Here is a 12504-nt window from a genome sequence, read left to right as displayed (position 1 = left end):
CCCAGGGGCTGGGTCACGGGAGGGAAGAACTACCTCCGGGAAGTGCAGCGAGTAGGTGCAGCTGGTGCTCCAGCCACCCCGGGAGGCGAGACCCGGCCCCTCCCCTGCTGCTGCCCCACCGCACAGACACCCTTCCCCCAGGGCCTGGGGGGCACGGTAGCAGACAGGAGCAGGGGACAGTGGCAAAGGGGGTGCTGGGGTCGGGGAGCCTATGGGGGACACAGGAAATAGGAGGCACCAAAGCACAAGTTTCCTCCTCGGCCAGCCTTCGAGTCAGTGAGCCTGTCTGCGTCTACGAAGCACGTTCCCTATTGTGGCCCGTACTCTGGGGGACCATCCCGTGAGTTGCGCTGGCTGACCTTATTGCTGCCGTCACCGCACCTCCCGCCGAGGGCTGTGCTGCTCAGCAAGGCGCTGAGCCCCAGTTCAACCATACACGCTGCTGTGTCCGCCGCACCAGAGGCCACTGAGCGGGAAGCCACGCGGGGCCCGTGCACCCAGCGTTACGCAGCAGGTCACAGCCCGGGGGCGCGAGGGGGCCGCGCCCGAGCGACCAATACGCGCTGGGGGCGGGGCACATGTGACGCCGTCCTAGGAACCAAGTCTCATCATACGCAGCTCAACCCCTCACCCCTCCTCCCCGCATGCGCAGTGCAGCCAGCCGCCCTCACCCTGGGCATCGCGAGACTTGGAAGCGGCGGCGCCCAGGCACAGCTCTAGGGCGTCGCTATAGCAGCGCCGGTCGGGGGACAGCGGCCGTAAGCAGGAAGATGGCGGGTCTACCCGGACGCTTGTTGGCAGCAGCGGCCGGTTCTCGGGGGCGGGTGGGCTTCGGTGCGCTCCGGAGCGGCCCTGCTGGGATCCTTGTGCCCTCGCGGAGCGAGACCGTCACTCGTAGTGGCGCCGTTTTACCCAAGCCGGTTAAAGTGAGTGTGGGGCGCGGGGCGTCGTCAGTCTGGGGGAATAGCCAATCGCTGAAGGTTGCCGACTGTGAGTGATAGGCATGTTGGCCAATCGGAGTGCAAGTCTTTAATTAGAGGTGGGATTAACGTTGAGGGGTGGTCCAATGGAAAGGGTTCTGTGGGGCCACTTAGAATGCGGAAGTGCCTGGGCTGCCCGGGCGCAGGATGAGAACCGGGGTCAGGGCTGGGCCACGGAACAGGCGGTCACCCTCCACCGGCAGCTGTGGTTGCGGTGGGAACGGACTAGCAGCACAAAGGGCGAGGCGGAACTGCTACAGGGCGCTGGACCGGAGGCTGGGGCCTTACCTGGGGTCACATCGCTCGCGGCGTCGGGCTGTATGCGCGGGACTTGGCTGGGTCATAGCCGGTCACTGCCCTAGGAGAGGCTGCTGGTTAGCCTGCGGGGTTGTTAAAACGTGTTCTAAGCAGGGACCTTCTCCGGAGGGCTGGCTGGGGCGGGGGAGTCCGACTGCACCGTGGTAGTCACCTTACAGCCGCTTGCAGATCAGCTCTGTGGTGTTGCCAGTACTCAAAAACCGAACACAGTGGGACTGGCGTCAGTACTTGCCTGGGACAAGTCGTAAGGTGCTAATGCTGGAAACAGTATGTAGACAAACACTTAGGTGGCCACATATCCTCTGAGTTATTACAAAACTGACTGCCCAGCCTGATACTGAAGGCTTTAAGTAAGATGCAGTTTTTCAGGTATGCACTAAAACAACCCCCTTGATCACTTATTAAGAAATCCCAATATACTTGCCAGGGGAAGATTGTTAAAATCCCTTCAAATTCTGGGTCAAGTAGTTAATCAGCTTTCCTAAAATGTCTTACAGTTTACAATACAGAAGGTCTCCTTCACTTTCCTTCTTTGATACAACAGAACTACTTTTTCCCTAGGTGCATTTGAGTGGGAGCTGACTGATTATATACATTTAATTCATCAAATGGCCTTAGGGTGCTGTAGAGTAATAAACGTTTTGTATAACAAAGCTCAGTAGAGGGGAACATATATGATTTCAACATTCTATTAAGGAATTCAGTGTTCTAACTTTTAACTGACAAGCTGGGTTTAATACCCCATTTTCTTAGGACACTGCTGTAGTTACTAAAGTCCCTTCTGCTCACTAAAACATGTCTTTATTACAATATGATTTCAGCTTGCAGTGGAAATGTTTGTAGGCATGTTATGTCCATGTCTCCAAAAGGTACTACAGCTTTGCAAAGTCCAATAGCACAATTTGGAGATATGGGTAAAATACAGCATGATCTTGTGTATGCTGTGCTGTGTTTGGAAACAGAGTTGTGCTGGATATCTTAATATAAGAGATTTACACTGAAGAAGAAATGTAGATGATTTAGTCCTGTTACTTCTAATAAAACCCCTTTACCACCAAAACAGTTCTTCCAGTTCCTTACACACACTTGATTTTTTTACATTCTCATTTTTAATTGGTTTTGTTTTTCTTTGAATTCCTTCTAGGTTATTAGTTCCTTTCTGAATGCTCAAAACAGAATACAAGGTTCTAGATGTGGTCTCAACAATTAAAAATTGCCTTCTTGCTCTCTTTAGTTCAATATTAGATTAATGCTCATCGGTTGATCCAAAATGGAACTTGCTGATAGAGGTTAATTTGTTTTAACTGAACACGTATAGATGCCCTTTGGCCTTCTACGAGTATTTACTGTTGTGATCCCTTTCCTCTACGTCGGGACTCAGATCAGTAAGAATTTTGCAGCCTTGCTTGAGGAACATGATATCTTTGTCCCAGAGGATGACGATGATGATGATTAAAGGTATGACCTCAATGCTACTAACAGTTCAATTACTTGTATTATCTGTTTGGCTTGGGAGAAGAAGGAGATTATGTAACTTGGTGATGCAGAATGCTAATGCTGTGGAAAAGAGCTGCACATTCAGTACTAGTTGTTGATCCCATAATAACCTGAAGCTGCGCTACCTCTTTCTGTGATATATACATAATGGATCAGACCTTATCAAAATTTGTGTAAGACTGCTAAAGAAAAATGCCATAGGTGACACTTCCTTTTGAGTTAAACTGATAAAACAAGAAGTCATATTGCACCATATAGGCTAACAGATTTATTGGAGTGCGTGTCTGGCCATGAAAGTTTATACTATGCTAAATCTTAGTTTATCAGGTGCCACGGGACTTTTTGTTGGTTTTGCAGCTAGACTAACATGGCTACCCCTCTGATACTTGTTAAACTGATAGTTTGTTCAAAGTTTTTTGTTATTTGGGTCACACATAAACCAAACTCACTATTTCTAGTGACTACAGAATTTGATTCATATTATTGTTTGCATTACTAAAGCACAGTGGTGCCCAAACTTTTCTTTTCATGTCATCCCTTAGCTGTAATGGAATGTATCCACACCCCTCAGGGTGGGAGCAGGGATGGGAACCAGCACTGTAAGTGGGTACTTGCTCTCCCTCCCCACTGCAGGGGCTGGCCCAGACCCCAGGTGTTCCCCATTGTACCTCACAGTTTGGGGACTACTGCCATACCACATTGTTAGTAGGGACGGATAGCTTAGGTGTCTTTAAAATAATCCCAACTTTATTATATTCTGCCTACTTAAACTCCCCTATTAATTCACAGGCTGATTTAAATTCTTAGTAAAGCTTGCATGTCTCAGGTGGAGAATGGTACATATGTAAGCAGTCTTAGGAAAGTATTCAAAACATTGTAGCAGCAGGTTTATAACAACTTGATTAAGCTTTGGTTGCTCCCAGTCTTGTATTATTTCAACCCTCTTTATCTACTGTATATCAAAGATTACTTAATAAGCACCAGGAAGATGACTAAGATGAAATGGGGTAATATTTTATGTGGACTGCATATGTTTCCTTCAGAGGTTCAGCAGCACAAAAGTCTAATTTTTCCATATCAGTTTAGTTGAATACAGGGTCCTTTGTTAAACCTCTTCTTCATGGTCCCCCAGCCATCTGTTTTCCTCTGGAAAGTTTGCTGTTATCGTCAAATCAAATGACTGAAAACAGGGAATGCACCACTCCACTTGAATTGTGTGTAGTTATCAGCGAAGGAAGCTTGGTTTTATGTGATTCTGTTTGTATGCATTGCCCTTGTTCATTATGGACTGGAACCAGTATTGTCTAAGGAGAGCATGTGGCTGTCCATGGTGCTAATGTTTTTTACATCTTCGCAGGGCTGTAATGGAAGAACAGAAGGGAGATAGCCATAGACAAAGGACTGGTTGGACAGCTATCTCCTTGAGTCCATGCCCTCATTTTAAAGAGGAAAGGAGGCACAGTTGGACCTTACGCTGTATCACTGAATGTTCACTTCATGTCTCTATGGCAGTTGGGAAAGGGTGTAAACGTACACAGTAGGTCCAGCAATCCTTACCTGCTGTACCTTTCACCTCCTGAGTTTCTATACTAATGAGCATGGACTGTATAAACAATTAGATTATGAATAAAGAATAGCAAGTTGAACCATATAAAGGTCTGTTTATTTTCATGCTTGTAGCTAAGTTCCAGTTATTAACATTGATACTTCAGACTATTTCTCTTTGGCTAAGGTTCTGTTACTATCTCCTTGCTCTATTGGAAGTATATAAAAGGACTGTAGTGGGCTGAAGTCTAATGCACCGCTTAAAAACATGGCAGTATATTATAGGAAAATAACTCATGGTGGAATATACACGGCTATTGAAGGCGGAATCAACTACTTTAAAAGGCAATCACTACAAAATGACACTGGACCTAGGTTACTGCAAATGCTACAGCAAGTTGCATAGGATAAGTAGTACAATTAACTTCACCTCACACTAATGATAAAACGCAACTTTAAGACTTCAGTTACAATTCATAAGTCAGCGAATGCAAGCAAAACTGAATACCAAATAGCACAGGCTGGTGCACAAATTGTATGTTTTTTTGGTATTTCATAAACAATGAAATATTCAGTTAGATGCTTTACCAGAAATAACTTCATATCTGCGCTGGGACTGAGTGAACATTTTATCAGAAATGTAATGTCTTTTATTCTAAATATATGCAAACTTTAGTGCTATAAATTTAAGTAGTTACTGTTAAATTGGCCCATGTATGCCCCACTGCATTCTCCCACCCTTTTGGGACTACTAATAGACAACCTCCAAGCAGACATAAGAAACAGGGACCCACAACTCTACAAGGGGAGGGGAAAAAAAGAATCAATGGTAGTAAAGATCCTTTCCATCACATACATAAAAAGATGCCCCTGTCTTTAATAAACAAGAACATACCCATTGAAACAATGTAAGCTATTTTAATTCTAGTATAATGCACAATGGCCAGTTTCAAATTTTAGCTGAAAGCAAGTTTGTTTTAGGAAATAAACTTTACATATCACTGAAAAATCTTCCCTTAATGCATGTCCAATGATGGAGCTTTTTCACTTTTCCCCCACAACAAATATATGGTGGTGGTATCACAGAGAGCTAGTTCCACTCTACCCCTGACATCTCTCCGTGACAAACTATTTGCTAGACTCTTCAATGGTCCTTGAAGTCTCAGAAGACTCTGAAATTAAGTATACAAATAGGATTCCTCTCGCCATGGTCTTAGCTGAAATGGAGATAGGATTACAAACAAAGGGTGGAAGAGCTGCCAGCCTACATTATCAGTGTTTGAAAGAATATTAATATGTGCAGATACTAGAAAAGGAGCTGTTTTGCTACCATTAAACCGGGCTTCGGAGTGCCAAATAAATATAAATGTAATTCTATGGCACCACAGCATTAACTCATGGTTGCAATTGGACTAGCTCAGTTACTGAAATGTGTTCTAAGAAATTCCCTTTAGAGTAATGGCTGTGTGTTAGCTGCTGAAATTGGAGCTCTCCAAGTCTGATACATCATAATAGGTTTTCAGTTGCATTAAGCATTGCTGGGGGGGAAAAAAGCAAGTAATCCCAGGCTGAGGGTTTGGATTTTGTTTTGAAGTTAGACTTGAGCAGCATATCCATAATTACCAGCTCCATAAAATTAGCACATTCTTTAGTTTTGCTTGTACACAAGAGCTGTACAAAGCTGCCTCCAATACAACAATGCTCAGCTGCACTATAGAATTTCAGTACAGGTTAGTTCCATAACATTTTCCAGTCTCCTTCTGAGGTAGCTTCTACTTCATATCCTATGACCAACATCAGGGTGAGTCTCACCTTTAGTAAAGGTAAGTTCTGCAACCTACTTTAGCTCACTGTAAACTTCATCGTGTGTCTCCTGCTACAAGATACTCCAGAGCAAGCACAATACTTAAAGGGACAGGAACAGAATACAGAATGGTTTGGGCGCAAAAAGGATCCTATCAGTAAAGTATCATATAAAGTGTTGATATTTTCTTTATGAAAAATTTCAGAAGTTGTTCTCCACTATACAGAGATTTATTTGCAGTAAGTGAAATACATAATTGGTTTCTCAGTCAGTTTGACTCAAGGGTCATGGCCCATGTAGAACTTGGACAGAAAGTCCTTGGGTCGTGGAGTTTCTGTCTCAGGGAAAAGCCTCATGAGGTGTGTCCGCTGCTTCCATACATTAATAGTTTCCTCCAGTTCCATTTTCCCCTGCATTACACAAAAGAGCCCAGTTAGAGATCTTATGAAGTCTAATCCAATGAGAATGCATAGTTGGTTTGTTTCCGATTCTGCATTCAAAAGGCTTAAAAAACATCACTCCCCTGGTTAGTTCAGTCCTTTTAAAGTCACCTAATCTAACCCATACAGCCTTATGTCTGTCCCATGAACAAGTATACTCAGCATTACCCTCCCCAGCTTTACATCACTGATACTGCTTGTTCTCTCCTCTTATGGTCTGCACTCCTAGCTACCCACCCGCCTTTAAAATAGCCACTCCCTCTACAGCCTGCAGCAAGTGTCACGTTGCACAGGACAGAGGCCACGAACTCTTAAAAATCATGCCTTGCCCCATTTTCTCTGCTAGAAACGTACCCATGGGCTAGCACCCTCTTCCTTTGATACAGCAAGGCTCCTGGTTTCTGGACAATTTTATTTTACAATTCCTGTTCAACACCCAGATTTAGAGACCTTACTTTGCTGTATGGGTAAATACCCTATTGCCACCATGAGAATAAAACATTTGTATAAATTTATGAAACAAATCTAGAACTAAACTGTTAAATTCCAAAGCCAGAAGGAACCACAAATCATTAGTCTCAACTTTAAGTGTACTATTACTAAATGATAATAGTACAGAGCAGAGGTAAGGTTGTTTGGGTACTCTGACTGCATTTTCCTACTTTACATGATTGGTGCTCTCTGAAGGGCAACTTTAATTCTGGATTTCTTGGTTTATAATGCTTGACTTGGAGAGAACTGAGAGTTATTCTATATTTTTTGCCCTTAAATTACCCATACACACTCTTGACAAATGTTGTTTTTCTGTCTTGGTTTTTATATAGCACTAGAGATGAACATGCAGCTCAACAGTTTAAAGGATTCTATCAGTAAACCAATATTACTGCAGAGCTCAGTTAGTCTTGCTTTCGTAACTTTCTGAAATGTTGTGTATATGTTTTGGCAATTTTATCATCCCTTTGACAGACTGGTGTAGAGCCCAAAATACATATGGGCAAGCTTAACTCAGCTATGCTTCCCACTGAAAAATGCAAAGCCATCTTTTACAGGCTAAGTATTTCTGTAATGTGTATTACCTCCAACTGTAACTGAAAGGACACAGTAAGATGAAAGTGTGGGGAAGAGAGATTACTGTTGATGGAGAATTAGACTTTTGTGAGCTCTATCACCTTTTATAAGCACAGACACAAGAATCCTTAAAACAACTGTTTCAGCTGATGGACAGTTTCAGTTTGCAACATGACAGAAGCTGTGTTATTTCAATTCCTCCTCTCTAGCGTTAGGAGTCTTTTATAAAGACCAACCTGTTTCATTAGGACCAACAGGAAGGTTTTTTCCTCTTTTTTTATCAATGACAAATATATATCCTAACTATATTAGGCCTGATCTTAATGGGCTCCAATATCTCAGCTTATTCTATAAAACTCTGATAAGCAAAGAAACACCCTCTCCCACTACAACTTCTATGTGCTAATCACAGCATGTTATGTATTTGAGAAAAGTATATATGTTTGCTGGGTTTTACCTTTATAACCAGCATGTCAATCACCCTGGGGTCTGTGATATTAGCATTCTTCATGAACATCTCTCGCAATTTATCACGCCCTTGTTTCACTGAGATGTCCAATTGGTGTGTATGAACTAGGCAGAGAGCAGAGAATATTCACAGGAGTCATCACCAATACGATAAAAAGTTTTTCGCTAGCGTCTCAATTTTGAATGTATGGAGCACTGCAAAGAAAACATTGTTCTTGTGCGTAAGCTAGAAATTCTCTCAGAAGTTACTAAAAATGGAAATAAAAAATTGATCAGACCAGTATTGCAGGCTTAAGCAGTTATAATACACCTCCTTACTCTGCAGAGTTTATTGAACAAGCTTTACTCTCTACTTGGCCAAGAGATCGAAGTTAGAGGATAAGAGATATGCAGTACTTGGCTTCTCCTTTTTAGGCCCCTTTCAGCCATCAGGACAGGGTGCACCTTGGAAATTGTGCTAGTAAGTACTGAAAAAAATATGTACACACACCAAGATAACGTGCAGCATCCAAAAACAAGGGGCAGAAGATCCAGTTACACAAAGTCTCAATAATAGAGAGTAAGCCATGCTAGTGTATAGTCTCAATAATTGTCCCCAGCTGATGGGATGTATCGTATCATGCCAGAGAGGGTAGGGACAGTAAGGTTTATGATTTTCATTTGAATATCCAGTATTGTTCACCGAAGGAGACAATACCAGAAATGATGTTCCTACCAGTTTATACAGTAGAAAAATTAAATTGGAGAATATGGGATTAATATGAGAACTGAAAAGTGAATAAGAAATTGGTTTAAGAGGAGGACTACAACAGGTCATATTCAGTGTTCCCTCTAGTTTTTTCTATCTATGGACAGAATAAATTTTGTTATGGGCATCAAGCTATGTGAGGACATGCACCAACAGAAACACATGCTGCCCACTGTGGGCGCTGTGCTAATCAGTTGGGCAGCACGTGAATGTCTCCTGGGCACCCTGCCCAAGCATTTAGCTTACAGGGAACACTGGTCATATTGAAAAAGTGACCTGTCAGGCTACAGGGAGGTTACTGGTAGGAGGGCCTCATGGACTGGTTTTTGAACCAATCTTATTTAACATTTTCAATAATGACCTGGTTACAAAAAGGGGGAGTATGGTAATAAAGTTTGCAGATGATACAAAGTTAGGTGGTTTATAAACCTAACTTTGTACCTGTCCAGTACAGAGAAGGACTGGAATGTCAGAAGATCTGGATGACCTTGAAAACTGGAGTAATTTAAAAAATAGGATGCAATTTAGTAGTGGAAATTCATCTATTTGGGGACTAAAAAACAAGACTGTGCTACAAATTGGGGATTTAACAGTTTGAAATTACATAGGAGGAGAAAAGACTGGATGTATTGTTTGCTCACAGCGTGACTCAGCTACCAATGTCATTCTGTTATAAAAAAGCCTAGGCAGTCCTAGGATATCTCACAGGAGATATTTCCATTAGACACATGTAAGCATTAGTACCATTACACAAAGTCTGAGGCAAGACCTCATCTAGAATTATGATGTTTGCAAATTTAATCTCCCAGGTTTAAGGAAGATGAATTCAAACTGGAACAGGTGCAGAGGTCAATGATCAGAAGGATGGACACCCTTCCCCAAAGAGCTTGCTTGTTTAAGCCTAACCAAAAGGACTCTAAGGAGAGAGAGAATTCCAGAGACAAGGGTGATGCGTGCGGGGGGAGACGGAGGGTCATGCACACACCCTCCATCTCCCACCACCCACATTCATCATCAGGACTACACTGCTTCTGGTGAGTGGGGGGGCAGTCTTGCCTCTCCCCCAGAGCAATGCAACCCTGCCCCCATAATCACAAATGGATATACACCAGCCACCAACAAATTTAGGCCTGAAATTAGGCAACAGTTTCTTGCCATCAGAGCACTGAAGTTTTGCAACAGGCTTCCAAGGAAAGAAATGGTGGCAAGAACAAAAATCAAAACACCTTAGGCTCCAAGACTGAGCATGATAAGTTTAGGGAAGAGATGGTATGATGAGTGCCTATGATCACTTGCACACTTAAACTACAGAATGAAAGTCTCTCAGCCAGCAGGATAATAGATGTCGCTGGACCAGAGAGCTACAGCCGTGGAGAGCACAGAGGATCCATGCTGGTGGCAGAAGCCCCAGTGGCAGCCCCACTACCAGGAGCGGGGCTGGGGATGGGGACCCGAGCCCTGCTGTGGGGGATCCTGGCTCTGGCAGGGAGCCCCACCAGCAGCCCAGCAGCCATGGGGACTCCAAGCTGGGCCCTGTAGCAGGGAGTTGGCTGGGGCATGGAGCCCTACAGGTGTGGGTATCCTGGCCATGGGGAGCCAACTGGCATGGGGTGGGGAACCTGGCTAGGGCTGGAGCCCAGCAGCCCCAAGGGGTAGCCTCGCAGGAGCAGGACCCACCCCATCAGGCAGTCTTGGGGGCCCACCCTCCCCTTGTCCAGCAAATCCCCTCAATTGGACCCCACGGGAGCCAGATGATGGAGGTACAACCTGTAGTGCAAATGGTGGACTCTAACAAACTTTAACAGCTCAGATTAGAATCTGATCATGATGATCCCCTCAACTTTAAAGTCCATGAACCATTCATATCAAGTCAAAGAAGTTCAACATTCCAACCCCTGATTGGACAGGCTGATTAAAAAATAAAAGGTACGCTCTGTAACTTGTGCTAATGATAGCTGAGCCTAATTGGATACTCATTCTGCCGCTGACCGGACAGCAGCTCACATGACAGAAGAGTCTGATATCCAAAGCCATTAGTACTGCACTAAACCCCTGACTTACACCAAGGTTGCAAACACATGTAAGTTAAATTTCACACAAGTCGGGGTAGGTCCCGGCTCCGGCAATCGGAGGGGAGCCAGGCTGTCACCTAGTTCCCAGCTCCCCACCACTCCTGGGAACCAGGACGCTGACCAGCTCAGGAGCGCTGATCAGTTTCCTGGCTCCTGCAAGCGACGGGGAGCCAGGAGCTGCCTAGTCCCCGGGTCCCCTGCCACTCAAGAGTTCAACCCACGTTAGTCCAAGTAGCGCGCGAGTGGAAATGGCATAACAGGGGTTTTCGTGGTTGGGAGAAGCAGACACGCGTAGGACTAAATCCCCTCTTCTGGGCTACCACCAGCTCTACGAGTGTGAAAGCGCTTCTCGGAGGGGCGAGGCCGCCCCTCTCCCGGCTGTACAACCGGGGGCGGGGGCCCACAAGCAGAGGGATGTGGCCAAGGTCACCCAGCAGGCCCGTGGCAGGGCTGGGAACAGAGACATTGTCTGGCGCAAAGCTGCAGGCTGGGCAGAGCTGCCAAGGGCGGCCCGGCCCGGCAGGAGCACAGGGAAGGCCGCAGCGCCCCCCAGAAGCGCGGGAACCCGCCCTCACCGGCGTTGGGCACCTCCCGGTACCAGGCGCGGTACAGCTCCCGCACCCGCCGCTTCGCTTCGCCCAGGTCCCGGCTGAGGAGCGGCGTCACCGCCGCCTTCGCCGCCTTCCCCACCCCGGACGCCGCCATCTTCGTCCGCCAGAGCGGCGGCCACGGCCCTTGCTCCTCCCGGGGGCAGGGAAGGGGGCTTGCGAACTTCGGCGTCTGATTGGTTTGCAAAGCTGCCATTTCCAGAAAGCCGGAAGCACCCGCCCACGTCGATACACGATTGGCTAAAGTCCGAGATCCTGATCCCGGATTGGGCGGAATGGCAGATATTTGGCCTCCGAGCGGTTGGTTACCTGGGTTACGCTAGCGGCCGACAGGCCCTGAAGAGTGGCTGAGGTGGGAGGTGTCTGCTTTGCCCACCCCGCAGTAGCTGGCCGGGCTACGGGCCGCCTAGGAGCATCCCTCGGCCTTCGCCGGGTCCCTTCATCAGGTCCTCCTGCAGCCCCCCCCCGCCCGGTGCCTCGCGGGAGTTGAGGGCTCGAACACCTGCTGAGCAACGTTGGCGGGGGCTGTAGTGCTGCTTCCTGCCAGACGCCCCCTTCTCAGCCGCACCCCCACCCCCTGCGGCCATCTGGCACCTAATCAGTCCTATGGGCCCGTCTTCATGGCCTCCCCGTTGCCTCTGCTTGTCCCTGCTCTGCTTCTCCCAGCTGGTACCCTTCCCGCGGGAGGGCAGCGCGCTGCTCCTTCCCTTCTGGTGGGTGCAGCAGTGGAAGCCGTTGCACGTAGCTTGGCTGGAGGGCTGAGTCGCTGAAGACCTGCTGAGAGAATCATCGACCTCCGGGACACTCACGAGAGGTGGGTGCTGTCGTGATTTTTTTACCATCAGGGACATAATCGCCCCCGGGGGCCAGGGACCGCATGCCTCCGGCTCTGTGAAATCAGTGCAGACACATGACATTCTAAAGAGTCACAGGCTGCCATTTGGCAGCATTAGCCA

The 12504-nt window shown here is 46.5% G+C and overlaps 2 protein-coding genes across 2 annotated transcripts; one reads left to right on the top strand and one right to left on the bottom strand.

Moving 5' to 3' along the window:
• Nucleotides 1-668: 668 nt before the first annotated feature.
• Nucleotides 669-6207, top strand: SMDT1 (single-pass membrane protein with aspartate rich tail 1). Its single transcript, XM_075010492.1, has 3 exons — nt 669-926; nt 2617-2756; nt 4153-6207. Exons 1-2 carry the CDS (start codon nt 771-773, stop codon nt 2752-2754), a joined length of 294 nt encoding a protein of 97 aa, XP_074866593.1. The 5' UTR covers nt 669-770; the 3' UTR covers nt 2755-2756; nt 4153-6207.
• A 145-nt stretch (nt 6208-6352) lies between these two features.
• Nucleotides 6353-11689, bottom strand: NDUFA6 (NADH:ubiquinone oxidoreductase subunit A6). Its single transcript, XM_075010478.1, has 3 exons — nt 11516-11689; nt 8110-8225; nt 6353-6554 (listed from the first exon to the last, which is right to left on the bottom strand). Exons 1-3 carry the CDS (start codon nt 11643-11645, stop codon nt 6423-6425), a joined length of 378 nt encoding a protein of 125 aa, XP_074866579.1. The 5' UTR covers nt 11646-11689; the 3' UTR covers nt 6353-6422.
• Nucleotides 11690-12504: the final 815 nt, after the last annotated feature.

The sequence above is a fragment of the Carettochelys insculpta genome, chromosome 1 (genome assembly GCF_033958435.1).
Source record: "Carettochelys insculpta isolate YL-2023 chromosome 1, ASM3395843v1, whole genome shotgun sequence".
NCBI classification, from domain to species: Eukaryota; Metazoa; Chordata; order Testudines; family Carettochelyidae; genus Carettochelys; species Carettochelys insculpta.
Note: the sequence above shows the minus strand (reverse complement) of the source record. Positions and strands in the feature narration are given on the sequence as shown.